General features: G+C 39.2%; 1 protein-coding gene across 8 annotated transcripts in view; it reads right to left on the bottom strand.

The window, feature by feature from the left end:
- The window catches only part of CDON (cell adhesion associated, oncogene regulated), a 99,626-nt gene that overhangs the window by 46,722 nt on the left and 37,638 nt on the right, over window positions 1-15,266 (bottom strand). For 5 of the 8 annotated variants that reach the window (XR_007410608.1, XR_007410607.1, XM_025464986.3 and 2 more), the window contains exons 3-8: window positions 14,024-14,296; window positions 12,012-12,158; window positions 11,061-11,204; window positions 10,131-10,418; window positions 8,585-8,854; window positions 2,028-2,378 (exon numbers count right to left, since the gene is read on the bottom strand). Coding sequence is in view for 6 of the 8 variants with exons in the window: in XM_025464986.3 (XP_025320771.3) it covers window positions 2,028-2,378; window positions 8,585-8,854; window positions 10,131-10,418; window positions 11,061-11,204; window positions 12,012-12,158; window positions 14,024-14,296 (1,473 nt within the window). In the remaining 2 variants the exon portion in view is untranslated. Of the gene's footprint in view, window positions 1-2,027; window positions 2,379-8,584; window positions 8,855-10,130; window positions 10,419-11,060; window positions 11,205-12,011; window positions 12,159-14,023; window positions 14,297-14,982; window positions 15,121-15,266 lie in introns of those variants that run through there. The other 3 variants (XM_049109782.1, XM_049109783.1, XM_049109781.1) reach the window with 2 other exon arrangements.

Here is a 15,266-nt window from a genome sequence, read left to right as displayed (position 1 = left end):
CCCCACATCAGGCTCCCTGCTTAGCAGAAAGTCTGCTCTTCACTCTCTCTCTCTCTCTCCACCCCCTTCCCCATCACTCATTCTCATTCTAATAAGTAAAATCTTAAATACATAAATCATAAAATAAACACACACAGGTGTACATACACACACATTTACACATATGTATAAATTTATACAACACTCACCCACCTTCTTTATTTGATGATTCATTTTTTTTAAAGATTTTACTCACTTGTTTGAGAGAGTTTTAAAGTACCAGTATGTAGAGTATCAATATTATTAAAAGTAATTCAAATTTTACTTAATTCAAATTCAAACCTTATGTCAGTGAGTATTTACTTATTAAAGATTTATTTATTTATTCATTCTTTTGAGAGAGAGAGCACGTGCAAGCGTGCACACAGCAGAAGGGGCAAAAGGAGAGGAAGAAGCAGGCTCCCCACCGAGTGGAGATCCCAATATGGGGCTCGATCCCAAGATCACGACCTGAGGCAAAGTCAGATGCTCAACCACCCAGGCGCCCCTGTTTGAGGATTCTTCAGATGACCAAAATCAGTATTTCTTCCTTCCCTAACCACTACATGGGATAAATCATCATTAGATAATAATTAGATAGTAATAATTATAACCTAATACTTAGAATTTACTGAAGGATTTCTATTGCCAGACACCAATCTAAACACTTCACACATATTAATTTCTTAAATTCTCACATCTATCTGGTGAGTAAGGCCTTCACTATCCCTGTTACGCAGATGGAGGAACAAGCACAGACGAGTTCCATGGTTTGCCCCAGGTCTCTCAAAGCTCCTAAGTGGCAGAGCCAGGAGTCTAACCCCGCCTACCTGCTTAACCGCCACATCATTCCCACCTCTAGCATTCAGAGTAGCACAAGAATATAAATGGAAGTCCTTGGCCTTCCCCACTTCTCTTCCAACCTTCAGCTTCATCTAGAGCTAGAGGGTCCTTGTGCACATATGAATAGAAACATGTGTACACATCCAACCTCTGTCCACTTCACCTTCACTCCTGTGCAAAAGACCACCCCTTGGCTACTCTTCTGGCTTAAGGGTACCGGCATACCAGGGGTGTGGCCTACACTCTGGAGGATAGGCCAGGGAGAAAGAGCTGTGTGGAACTAGACTGTGAACTAATTAAAGCAAGGGATTCCAAAAACTCAGTCCTGCTATATAGAAAGAGGAACGTGGGTTCCAGGCTCTGGGTAAGCACAACCCCTTAACCCCATGGACTATGTGACCTGTGGGATCTGAGGACCCAGGCAGAAGAAAGCCGCACGAAGCCTTCTAAGGCAGCAGCCCAAGGCGGGGACCTCAGTTGCCAAAACTAAGGACAATTCTGCTCTATGATTCTCCACCTCTTGCATGACAAATAAGGTGACAGTCTCTACTCAACTACCTGCTGGGGAATGCTGCTCTAAATACTCACTGACATAAGGTCTGAATTTGAATTTGAATTCATTTAATAATATTGATACTCTATATATTAGTACTTCAAAAACTGCATAAAACTTTTAAGACATCCTCACCAAGAATCAGGAGAATATCAAGAATTAATGTTACACATCCCATTAGAAAAATAACTTTGGTGAGAGGTACTGTTAGCACCGTGATTCTTTCTCAATGAAAACCAACTCTTTAGACTTTGGATTCTGTATCTATCAAGGGCTCACCCGAAAAATGTCTGCAACGACCACTTTCAGTAGCTTAGAAAACCAAAAGCATTAATCATGAAAAGAGGTCATAACTTGGGCTTGCTCCCACATGAGAGCTGTCCACAGGACAACTACAACCCTAACAAAAAGATCAGAAATGGACATTAAGGTTCATCTGGGTCTTGTTAAGGCCAAATACCAAACACTAGAGTTCTATATTTCACTATCGTCAGGAAACCATATATATATTTAGAGATTGCTGGACTCATGAAAATAACATACTTCAAAGCACTTCCTCCCCTACTATCAGAGGAAGCTAATCACCTGAGAAAAAGAACTAATGGCAACTCACCAACTGTGAGGACTGCCTCTGACTGTGTGGTGCCATGTTCATTTGTGGCTTCACAGGTGTATTTCCCAGCATGCTCCTGAGTGACAGCCTGAATATACAGAGAGCTTGAGCCAGCTCGGGACATGATGAAGTAGACAGGCTCCAGGTCAAAGCCCCCAGGCCGTAAGTGTGATTTCCGGGATTTAGATCTAAGCACTTGCAATGGATGGCTGGTTATCAACCCATGCCGGTCATACCAACGCATGACGGGGACTGGCACTCCGGTGGCATTGCAGGACAAAGTAACAAAGTCTCCATCTACCACCTTTGCACTTGCTGGTGCTGTAATTATAACTGGCTTGAGTCCACTGTCTATTAAAAAAGTAATTCACAAACACAAAAAAATAAGAACATTGTTGTATCCATAGTGCAAAAGTATATAAACTCATTTTATTGCATAACTGTTCTCAATGTCATGTCCAAGTAGCAGTCTTACAGGCATCTTTTATCCATGTGTTCCTTAACAGTGTTTTTTTTTTTAATTGAAGTATAATCGACATAAAACCTTAGCTGCAGGTACACATCATGATTCAATACACACACACACACACACACACACACACACACACACGGTGAAATGAGCCCCACCATAAATCTAGTTACGATCTAAACAATGTTTTACATGCACAACAGTACAAAGAACACGTTCATTCATTGAAAGAACAGTGTTTGCATAGTCACATGCAAACAGGGAGACAATAATGATAATAGTAATTTAAAAAAGAAATAACTCTCTCCTCGTTAGCTCCCTTCTCAACTTTTAGCAAGTAAAACTGTCCACAGAAAGTAGAATTCAGGGCAGCCCGGGTGGCTCAGTGGCTTAGCACCGCCTTCAGCCCAGGGCATGATCCTGGAGATCTGGGATCAAGTTCCACGTTGGGCTTCCTGCATGGAGCCTGGTTCTCCCTCTGCCTGTGTCTCTACCTCTCTCTGTCTCTCTGTCTCTCTCTGTGTCTCTCATGAATAAATGAAATATTTAAAGAAAAAGAAAAGAAAGTAGAATTCATCATTGTAGACTCCTAGACATTTCCTACTTAGACTTCTCGTCCTTCAAGAAAAAAAGGAATGCATACAAAGGAATGTGTTGAGAGCTTTCCAATATGTATTCTATACACATCTGACCACTACAAGTATAGAATAAAACCCCAGACTTTAAACATGGAAACAATGTGAAGTAGCATAAAACAAAATAATACTCCTTCACAAAAAATAATTCCAGGGAAAACATCTGATTACAAAAATCCTAGGAGAGAACCCCGTTCTGAGTAAAAGCTGATGAACGTATTTCTTTTTTCTTTTGTTAAATTTTATTTATTTATCCATGAGAGATTCAAGGAGAGAGAGGCAAAGACAAAAGCAGATGGATGAGCAGGCTCCCTTGCGGGGAACCTGATGTGGAACTCGATCCCAAGACCCCGGGATCACAACCTAAGCCAAAGGCAGATGCTCAACCACAGAGCCACCCAGGTGCCCGAAGAATGTATCTCTTACCATATACACGAACAATACTTTGTCTCCAAACTACAGTGACATCAATTCTCTTTCCTTTTGGCCCCCAAATATTCATTGCCTTGAGTTATTTTTTTAAGATTTATCAATTTATTTCAGAGAGAGAGAGCGCGCACACACACACAACGGGGAGGAGCAGAGGGAGAAGGAGCGAGAAACTCAAGCAGATTCCACACTGAGTGCAGAGCTGGACACGGGACTCAATCTCATGACTCATGAGATCACGACCTGAGCTGAACCAAGAGTTGGGCACTTAACTGCCAGGTGCCCCTGGAACTATTTTTAAGTGCACCTACAAAGGAATATTGATTACAAATGGCATTTACTCCACCCTTTTCTTCCTCTTGTCCTACTTCCTACATTTGATAAAAATAACATTTGGTATGATTAGATTTCTAAATTTTTGCCAGTTTAACAAATGTAAGATGCTGTCTCACTGGTCATAACCTGCACTTCCCTGAGTCCTAACAAAGTTGAACATCTTTTCACCTGGGTCACTGATATTTTTCCTCTTCTGTGAAACGCCTTTGGTACATGGGGTCATTTTCCATGGGGTCATTTATCTATTTTGTAATGGTTCAGAGTTCTTTGCATATTCCAGATACCATTCTTTTATTAGTTCTATATGTTACTAGTATCTTCTCATGGTATATTGCTTTTCATTTGTAAAGGTATCCTTTAAATAACAAGGATGTTCTGATTTCAGTGTAGTTGTAACAATTTTTTTTAAATGAGCCCCAAATGTCTTCAGTTTTGAAACCCAATCAGATAGATACTCTCCTACATTTTCTATAAAAATACTGCCATCTTCGGATGTCAAATTAGCTCAGTTGGTTAAGTAGTCAACTCTTGATTTTGGCTCAGGTCATGATCTCAGAGTCATGAGATCAAATCCCACAACAGGCTCTGTGCTCAGCAGAGTCTGCTTAGGGGTTCTCTCTCCTCTCCCTCTGTCCCTCCCCCTGCTCATGCTCAATAAATAAATAAATAAATATCTTTTTTTTTTTTTAATCTGCCATTTTGGCTTTCATGGATAGGTCTCTAATCCACTATGAAATTGTCTTTGTAGGGATCCCTGGATGGCGCAGCGGTTTGGCGCCTGCCTTTGGCCCAGGGCGCGATCCTGGAGACCCGGGATCGAATCCCACATCGGGCTCCCGGTGCATGGAGCCTGCTTCTCCCTCTGCCTATGTCTCTGCCTCTCTCTCTCTCTGTCTCTCTCTGTGACTATCATAAATAAATTAAAAAATTAAAAAAAAAAAAGAAATTGTATACATTATAAGTCAGAGATTTAATTTCTTTCTCTCCATTTTGATAGCCAATGGTCCCACATCAAAACTTGAAATGAATATCCTCCTCTTGCTAATCTGCAATGCCACCCATGTCAAGTCCTTAGCTGCAAGTGTCTTTTTGAAGTCTCTGTCTTGTTCTAAGAGTCTGTGTATTCCTACACCAATATATTTTAATTACCACAGATCTTTGTACACTAATCTCTGTAAAAAAACGAGTCCCCCATGTTCTTTTTCTTCTTCTTTTAGTATGTCTTAGCTATTCTGGGGCCTTTGATCTTCCATATAAATTTCAGAATCATTTGTCAAGATCCTCAAAATATTTTGATAGGATTTTAATTAGACTTGCATGAATCTACAGAACAGTTTTTGAAAAGATCTGACAGCTATATAATACTGAATTCTGGTATCTACCAACTGGTGTACCTTTCTAGGTTAGCTAGGTCCTCTGAATGTTGCTAATATTAAAAGGTGACTTTGAAATTATATTTTCTGTTGTTGCTGGTTATAATAGTTAATTTTATGTGTCAATTTAATTGGGCTAAGGGAGGTCCAGACAACTGGATGTGTCTGCAACAGTGCTTCCAGAAGAGGTTAGCAGATGGCACTGCCCAACAAGGATGAGCACCACCCAGTCTGCTGAGTGCTCCGCATAATGAAAAATCAGAGGAAAGGTGAATTCTTTCTCTCCTTAAGCTGATCCCTCTTCTTCTGCTCTTGGACACTGGACGTCAGCACTTCTGGTTCTCCAGCCTTCGGACTTTGGTCAAGATTTAAACCATCAGCCCCTCCTTCTCCCCACAAATAATTACACTACTGGCTTTCCTCCTTCTCCAGTTTGTAGACAGCAGACTATGAGACTCCTCAGCTTCCATAACCATGTGAGCCAATGCCTATAATAAATCACCTCTTATTTTTATCTTGTATGTCCTATTGATTTTGTTTCTCTGGAGAAATCTAATATATACAGTGGTATATAGAAAGACATTGATTCTTGTTTATTGGTCTTCATCCAGCCATCTTGCTAATTGCTTTTATTATTTCTAGTAATTTTCCAGCAACTTGAGAATTCTCTGTGTTGATAATCACAGTTATACATTAATCATTAATAATGATTTGGTTTCTTTCTCTCTTGCCCTTACAGATTTTATTTTTCTTGTCATTCTGTGCTGGTTAGAATCTCAGTATGATGACAAATAAGAGATTCTAAAGAGAATGTTTCCAACATTTCACCATTAAAAGTGACATTTCCTGTAAGTTTTTGTTAGATACTCTTTATCAAATTAAGAACATTCTCTTCTATTTCTGTTTTTCTAAGAGTACCTCACATGGGGGCACCTGGGTGGCTCAGTGGTTGAGCATCTGCCTTTGGCTCAGGGCATGATCCCAGGGCCCTGGGATCGAGTCCCACATCAGGCTCCCTGCAGGGAGCCTGCTTCTCCCTCTACCTGTGTCTCTAGCCCTCTGTCTGTGTCTCTCATGAATAAATAAATATAATCTTTAAAAAAGAAAGAGTATCTAACATGGACACTGAAATGTATCAAATTGTTCTGCCTCTATTGATATAATCATAGTGTTTTTCTTCTTTATTCAATCAAAAGGATGAATGACACTTTAAATTTTCTGACTGATTCCTGGGATGACTCCTTAGTCATTTCCTTTCGTATATACTGATGGCTTGTCCTATTTTATATAGGATTTTTGCATCTCTTTGTTCATAAATGAGACTGAACTTTAATTTTCCTTTCTTATTTCATTCTTTTGTGATTTTAGAACGAAAATTATACTAACAGGAGAGTTCCCATTTTTTACTTTTCACTGGAAGAGTCTGTGTAATATTTGAAATGGTCTATTACTTGAAAGTGTATTAGAACTCTCCATAAAACCAGCTGGCAGGGATCCCTGGGTGGCTCAGCAGTTCAGCACCTGCCTTTGGTTCAGGTCGTGATCCTGGAGTCCCACAATCGAGTCCCACGTCAGGCTCCCACCATGGAGCCTGCTTCTCCCTCTGCCTGTGTCTCTGCCCACCCCCCCCCCATGTCTACCATGAATAAATAAATAAAATCTAAAAAAAAAAACAAAAAAAAAAACAAAAAACAGCTGGCCTGGTATTTTCTCTGTGGGAGGACTTTTCCTTCTGATAGTATAGGACTATTCAGGCTTTTTAATTTCTTTTAGGTCACAGCCTTACTAAGTTGTATCTTTCCTAAGAATTTGTCCATTTCTGTCTAGATGTGTAAATTGTTGGCATAAAGTTCATCCCTGTCTTATTATTTTTAATCTCTATAAGACTTTTACTTTTTATTCCTATTGTTTATTTGTATTTTGCCAAAGATTTGTCCATTTTATTAGTTTACAAAGAACCAACTTTTTCTTTACTAATCCTCTCTACGTTATCTTCCTTTTCTATTCAATTGATTTCTGCTCTTATTTTTATTTCTTTTCTTATGCTTTCTCTAGATCTCTTCTGTTATTTTACTTAGACCATGAATCTTCAGTCTTACCAATTTTCTTTTATAAGCATTTAAGGCTATACCTTGCCTTCTAAGTTCCATTTTTGCTATACGCTGCACAATTTGATCTGTGGCATTTTAACTTTTGAAATAATTGCACCAAGGTCAGAGAATGGGTCTGCATGACACTGATTCTTTGATCTGTGAAATACTGATAATTCATAAACAAAAGATTGATTTCCCTAATATATAAAGAACTCCTACCAATCCACAAGAAAGAAGACCAACAGTCTAATTCTTAAAATGGACAAAAGACAATAAATAGTCAATACACGGGAAAGCAAATTCAAATGGCTCATACACATATGAAAAGAAGCCAGATTCACTCAAAATAGAAGAAATATAGATCAAAAGGTAGTTTCTTTAGCCTATCAGATTGGCAAAGATTTAAAAAGCAATTGACAACACCCTGCCTTGGTGAAGACAGGAGGAGAACAGGCAGTTACACGTTGCTGGTCGGTAAGAGTATGAAGAACAGTAACAATTTTGCAGAGCAACTCAGTGATATTTATCCAAATTACCAATGCTTTTATTCAGCAAGTTCATTTCTAGGTATTTATTTTATGGATATTCACACCCGTGTAAAATAATATATGCAGAAGGACATTCATTATAGAGCTCCTTAAAAGAGCAAAAGATTAGAAATAGCCACCAATAAAGTACTAGTCAAATCATTATAACCATATCATGGAATACTAATAAGTAGCAATCTAAAAAAGGAATGAAACACTCCTTAATACGGGAAGACGTCCAAGATTTGTTAAGTGAAAAATTCAAGGTAAAGAATACTACCACCATGTAGGGGGGGGAAACTCCCAGATGTTATTAAATGCACACAGACACATTATGTGTAAGTGATCGTAAACGTACATTCAAGGATATTCAAGAAACTGATGAAACTAGTTAGTTCTAAAAGCAATATGGTTGGCCAGGGAATAGGAATGAGAAACTTTTATCACGTGACTTTTAAACTATGTACTAATGTTTAAAAAAATATATACAAAAAAATTTTCAAATGAAGTTGATCACATATTTGCTTCTTCATGGAAATGCCTACCTGCAGCTAGAAAGGAACATGGAAAATGGGCATAGTTCTGTTATGGTAATAGGATTATGTTTTTGTAGTGAGAATGATTTAATTTTTAACCAAAAGAAAAGCATATCTGTAAAGTGAAACTTCCTAGGATTGGGGGACCCAAATGCCTACCTTTTATAATTTCAAGTCTCCCAGTAGACTGTGCAAATCCAATCCTATTATCTGCTACACACTGATACAGCCCAGAATCTTCCAGGGTAACACCACTGATTTTCAGTCCGTTTCCTGTGGGTAGGTGTCGTGGGGAAGGATGAACAGGCTGTGCGTTATGAAACCAGGTACGGTTTGGAGTTGGGTTCCCATGAACCTCACAAGTGAATTGTACTGTGGCACCCAGAGAGACTGTCTGATCCTGTAGTCCTTTAGAAATTGAAGCATTTTCTGAAAATAGAACATATAAATTAAACTCCAGCCCTCAAGGGGTACTTCTTTAAATGATCACATGATACACATAAAATCTTCCCTCTATCAATAACTAGTTGAAACCAAATTTTATTGTTTACTCACATTCTCTCACCTGCTGTGGTCATCAAGAAAAACATCAGAAATATTTTGAACTTTCTACTAATAGGATAAACCGTATGTTACTAATATGTCATGTCTCTTTTTCTAAATCTCTCCACCCACTTAACTCCTGCCAACATTCACACACACACACACGCACACACACACACTCCCTTGGCTTCTCTGAGCATTTATTTCAGGTGATTTGTATAAATTAGTAGTTTCCCTGGACTTCCCACTGAACAAGAGCCAAAACAGAAGAATGTTTATTTGTTATTTTCAAGTTAAATTCCTTCCATGATCAGTTCTGCTTTAAGGTTAGGTGTATAGTGGGCAGAAAACTTTAGTGTCCATCAAGTCACTTTAACCTAGACAAAGCAGATGATCTACCAACATTTATCACATATGCCAAATTATAGGATTCTGCATATTAATCTAGACCTGACTATCACTGCACTTTAAAGCTCACTTGTCATTCCCTAATTTTCAATGTTACCTACATCAGGCCATCATTGCAAATAAATACATGCAGAAGTTTATGAAAATTATTTTTACTATGAAACCACTTACTACCTACTTTTCTGGCTTTCATGAAAATCTGTTTTGATAAAGGAAAACATTTTTTGCTGCTAGACGTGACAGTGAGATAGGTAGCTGGAAGAAAAGAAAGGAAAAGCTGTGAGATAAAGAGTGTATATATAGAAATGTAGGTGGAAATAATGCAAGGTTGATGAGCCAGATCCAAGGAAAGCATTCCAAAAGGGAAAATGATATGAAATAGATTTCTTTTTGAGAGGACATTTTTTAGTTAGCACTCTTAGCTACTATTACTGGGTAATACACACTGAGAGAGCCCAGAATCTTCCATCCTATTGAACTCCCATCTCTTCCCTCCATGTCATTAGGAAGGAAAAACAAGCTCTGTATTATATAACCAGAGTGGAGGTATGGTACCCAAGAACATCCCAGGTGAGATGTTCTGTGCCACCAAGAAATACTGTCAAATTCAGCAGGCCTTTCTGACTACTGGCATAGGTGTTTCTAGCTTGTCCCTATTTTACTTATAGTTCCCAAAGAGATCTCCCATTCCATACATCACTTAGACCAGAAAATTAGCCTGACTTGAAAAACAATTTAATATATAACATCTTACCAAGTACATTAACCATGTAAGTCACACGTTTGATGTCTCCAGACTTGTTTCCCACTACACAAGAGTAGTTTCCAGAGTCCTTTGGGTCAATACTATCTATGGCAAGATGAGAATACAACCTTCTCCAATTGCTTCCCAGGAGAGCGTCCTGATCGTCCTTCAGCCAGTACACTTGAGAGGCTGGGACCCCACTCACCACACACTCCAGAGTGACAGGGCTATGAGAAAGGACAGCCAATGCCTGGGAATGGGTGGGGTGAAGAATATGGAAATCATCTGAAGAAGGGCCTGGGAAAAGAAGAGAAGAAAAATTGTTATTATTATATATTCACTTCCAATCGCTTCCTTAGCCAATCTGTGAGCCTTCCCATCTTCCCATTTATTATTCTTTACACTACAAGGTCCTACTTGGTAGCTAAACCATTTTTAGCTGAGAATTAAAATCAAGACACTTTGTGATCCTTTAGGACTATTTCTAAATTAGCAGTTTAGAAATGTAGAATTTCTGGCAAGTCCAGAAACTACTACTTTGTTGTGCTTTGACTATTGGTTCTATCCCAGTTCAGCTATCATAATCTGATAAGAGAAAAAGATAGTATTTTTTCATAATTCGCAGTTAGCCATCAATTTAACACTGATATAAAGCTCTATTTCCTCTACAATTTCTTTTTATTTGAGCAAAGGCTCATGTTTTCCATATGCTTTTCACTCTGTCAACCTTGACCAAAATTCTCTTCTAAAAATTCATCGTCTTTTAAAAACATGTACAGTACTATTCTATAAAGCATTTATGCATTTAATTTTTTCATAAGACTTTCTTATGATAAGCAAACAGGATCAGAAAGAAAAATGAACTCTGATTTCCCAAGGTTTTATAAGGAATGTTCCTGAGGACTCTTCCTAGTGATCATTATTCTCCCAAATACTTACGATTCACAAGAAGCTTTCGGCCAGTGGGTTCAACTTTTAATTCATGTGTGACAGGATTAAAAGCTGCACATTTATATGATCCCTTGTCCTCTAAAGATACATTCAAAATCTGAAGATTCCCTGATGGAAGGATTAAGTAATTCTCTGGGGAAAGAAGGGAATGCAGTTAGGCCTCTACTAGAAGGACACCAATTAAAACAAATGAAAGGTGATGGTTGTGCTTTAAATTTAGACATAAGACTAGCAGCCAATAAGCAATCAGGGAGGATGTATTAAATAAAAGAAAAGGCAAGTCAAGGAAGGAAAAAACAAGTCAGCAGTACTAGAGGAACAAAATTAAACCCATCAGAAACATTTGATAACAGATCATTTGTTGAGAACATTGAACACACAAGCGTATTTAGACACAGAGACAATGACTGTAGCAACCACCTGGAGCAAACCTCTAGCTACAAGACAGATCATCCAGTGTCCATTATTGTCTTTCCACTTATTTTTTTCTCAACAAATACTGCCATCGAGGGCCCAAACACAGGTGATAGAACAATAAAGAGAGCCGACTAAAGCCCTGCACTCACGCAGCCCACGTTCCAGTGGGGGAAATGGGGGTGGCAGAGAAAGGGGTAAATAAGAGACAAGCAAACAAGAATGTGCATAACACAATGCTATGAAAATTGAAAAGGAAGTTAAGTAAAGGGGATGGAGAGCAACAGGGCCTTTCATTTTAGATGGGGCCATGAGGGAGGTCTATCTGAGTGGAGACCTGAGCGGAGGAAATGTGGGACTGTAATCACATCTACAGTGTAGCCATCTGTGCTTGTCTCCACTTGACTTCTGAGAGTAGAGACAATATATCTTAGGCATTTTTTTTTTTTTTTGGTATTCACGGTCCCTAGCACACAGAGCTCCATACTAGGTTAATGACATTTGGCTTCCTGTAAAAAGTCTCACCTGTGGACTGTTTGAGCCACTTTCCCCGGATTTTATAGCGCACCTCGGCCTTGGGGTCACTATCTGGAACCTTGCAGCCAATGAAACCAGTACTTTTTTCTTCTGCTGTAACAACATGCTTTGCTGCTGAACCGAAATCACCAAGAACTAAAATAAATAAATAAGTAGATAAGTAGATAAATAAATAAAGGCAAACTTGAACTCTCTTCCCCCAAAGGAAATATAAAATCTAGAAGCCACATCTGCAACATGGCGGTTTGTGGCAGCTAATCCAGTTCACAGAGTAGCGTGATTATTCTTTTTCAATCTCAGAAAAGTAGTTGGAGTAGGGGTGCCTGGTTGAGGGCTAGAGCTACATCATGGCACCCTTTTTCACTGAAGTCAATGCTTCCAGAAGAGTGCAAAAAAAAGCAGGCTGATCAGAAACAACAAATACCCATCATTTGCTTCAAGGTGGATGGAACTGAAGGGTATTATGCTGAGTGAAGTAAGTCAATCGGAGAAGGACAAGCATTATATATGGTTTCATTCATACGGGGAATATAAAAAATAGTGAAAGAGATTATAGGGGAAAGGAGAGAAAATGAGTGGGAAATATCAGAGAGGGAGACAGAACATGAGAAATTCCTAACTCTGGGAAATGAACAAGGGGTAGTGGAAGGGGAGGTGGGTGGGGGGATGGGGTGACTTGGTGAAGGGTACTGAGGGGGGCACTTGACGGGATGAGCACTGGATGTTAAACTATATGTTGGCAAATTGAACTCCAATAAAAAAAATATACAAAAATAAATTAATTTTTTAAAAAGGCAGGCTGTTCTTAAAACATCAGGGAGAACTGTAAAACATCATCCTTCCCATTCTGTCAGGATAAATCCTTTTCAAATCCAGTCCCTCATCAAAACGCACTTTCCCTATGCATCTTCATTCTGCATGTAGCTATTCCCACTGCAATAAAGTGGCTTATAGGCATGAAACCTAGGACATCAAGAAACCAAGCAATATATCATTTCTCTCTCAACTCCTCTCATTATTGGGGCACCTGGGTGGCTCAGTGGTTGAGCATCTGCCTTTGGCTCAAGTCATGATCCCAGGGTCCTGGGATCAAGTCCCACATCAGGTTCCCCTTAGGGAGCCTGCTTCTCCCCCTCTGCCTGTGTCTCTGCCTCTCTGTGTGTCTCTCATGAATAAATAAATAAAATCTTTATTAAAAAAAGTTCCTCTCACTACTTAAAAGTTAACTACAGATGGAGCCTGCATGGAAGTGCTCTTTATTATCTCCAATGCTGAAAGCATTTAACCGCCTGCCACTAGGAATTTGGCCTTCCAGTGTGTGTCTTGGAGCTGTCCATGGGTCACAGCTCTACAAAAACATTTACTCTTCTCAGTTATGACAAACTCACGACTCCTGGGGAATCCAGATTTGTTCTGTAAATAGGGGTGCCCTTACAAAGACATTTTCCATTACTGGAAGCCATCACCATTTGAAAGGCAGATGGCTCAAACCTACTAAGAAAACCACCACATTCCAGATTTTCCATAAGTTCAATCCTCAACATTCCTTTCTCTACAGTCAATTATTTTTTTCCTGCTTCCTTAGCCTGGTTTCAATTACATAAATTAAAATCACTCAGTAATCAAGACAAATAAAACAATTAGATATGAAAGATAAAGGACTGCACGAAACTACTGAATGTCAAAGCAGGCAACAGCTTTTTTGCTGCTGGTGATGTTAAGGTCTTCTATATACTCAAAAAGGAATTCAGAATTTGCATTAGAAAACAGTCCTAACCATGTAAAAGTTATTTCCACGCCTCTCTTACAGGTGAAAACATGAGACTAGGCTCACAGAGGTTCAAGTACATCTCCCCCAAGTTAAACACATATTAAGAGTCAAGGCTGGAATGAGTATGTGTTTACTCCAGAGCCCACATTCTTCCTTCTATTCAAAAATGCAAGTACTAACAGTAATTCTAGGAAAAAAGCATAGATATTAGGGACAAAATTAAACTCACCAGCAGTGGATACTGTTGCAGGGCTGCTCACAATTGCACCGATGCTATTGTTGGCAACGCACTGGTAGGAACCCGAAAGGGAGGGATTAAGAGACAGAATAGTCAAAGTCCCCTGATGAATCTTAATCTGTTCCATGTTTCTATCCAATCTTTTTCCATTATGCAACCATGAGATGTGAGCGCTCACAGGTTTAGCAGAACAATGTAGTACTACAGGTCCACCAAGTTTCTGGACAGCGGATAGTGGCTCAGAAATAAAATAAGGTGCCAAGTCTACAAGGAAACGTTCCACATGTGCAAAGGGGTCGGAGGGGAGGGAAGAAAGGAGATGAGGGAGAGAGAGAGAAGAGTATGTTGAATACATTTCATCTGAAACTATATAACTAAAGGCAAGCTCTTATTTCAACATACCTTACAATTCCTAATGCTTGTAAAAGTTCTAGGAATATTTTATATGCCCAGTTTTGGAAAGAAAGAAGGGCAACACATTATCCTAGGACTTAACAATTAGGGTAGAAGAGAAACTTTACAATCGGGCACCTGGGTGGCTCATGGGCCTTTGGCTCAGGTCATGATCTCCAGGTCCTGGGATGGAGCCTCATGTCTGGCTCTCTGCTCAGCGGGGAGTCTGCTTCTCCCTCTCCCTCTGCCCCTCCTCCCTGCTCATGCTCTCATTTGCTCACTTTCTCTCAAGTAAATAAAAAAAAAAAACTTAAAAAAAAAGAGACCTTAAAAAAAAAAAAGAAACCTTAAGGTAGAAATCAGACAACACACCAATTCTCCAAGTGAGAAATGGCAAACAGCTCTTTTTATGAAACAGCTTCTAAGAAATGCAAGTTAAGAATCTGAAAAAGTGAAGATAACTTGCAAAATAAAAAGATTTCTCTCCTACATCACCAAGGATTTGATTTTAAGAGTGAGTTATTCTATGAGTAATGGCTATGGTCATTATTACTTACCTTTACTATAAAATAACATTCAACTTTTGGGAAAGAAGTCGAACGTTAGGAAGCCATGCTGAAATACAGAGTCTATCATTTTTGGATATAAGACTAAGTAGAGTGTCCACTTTAATAGTTTTATTTGGTGTTGAGAATAGTTTCATTTGTGATGTCATTTCCTCAGCAACTTGGAGGAGAGGGTGGGTTCTCACACTAACGGATCAAAACAGATCCCTCCCCCAACATCCAAAGAGTTGGGGCGGAGGGGCGGGCAAGGATACTGTTAATCTGGGGGAATAAAG

This window comes from Canis lupus, chromosome 5 (genome assembly GCF_003254725.2).
Source record: "Canis lupus dingo isolate Sandy chromosome 5, ASM325472v2, whole genome shotgun sequence".
In the NCBI taxonomy this organism is placed as follows: domain Eukaryota; kingdom Metazoa; phylum Chordata; class Mammalia; order Carnivora; family Canidae; genus Canis; species Canis lupus.
This window is presented reverse-complemented; position numbering and strand designations above follow the sequence as displayed.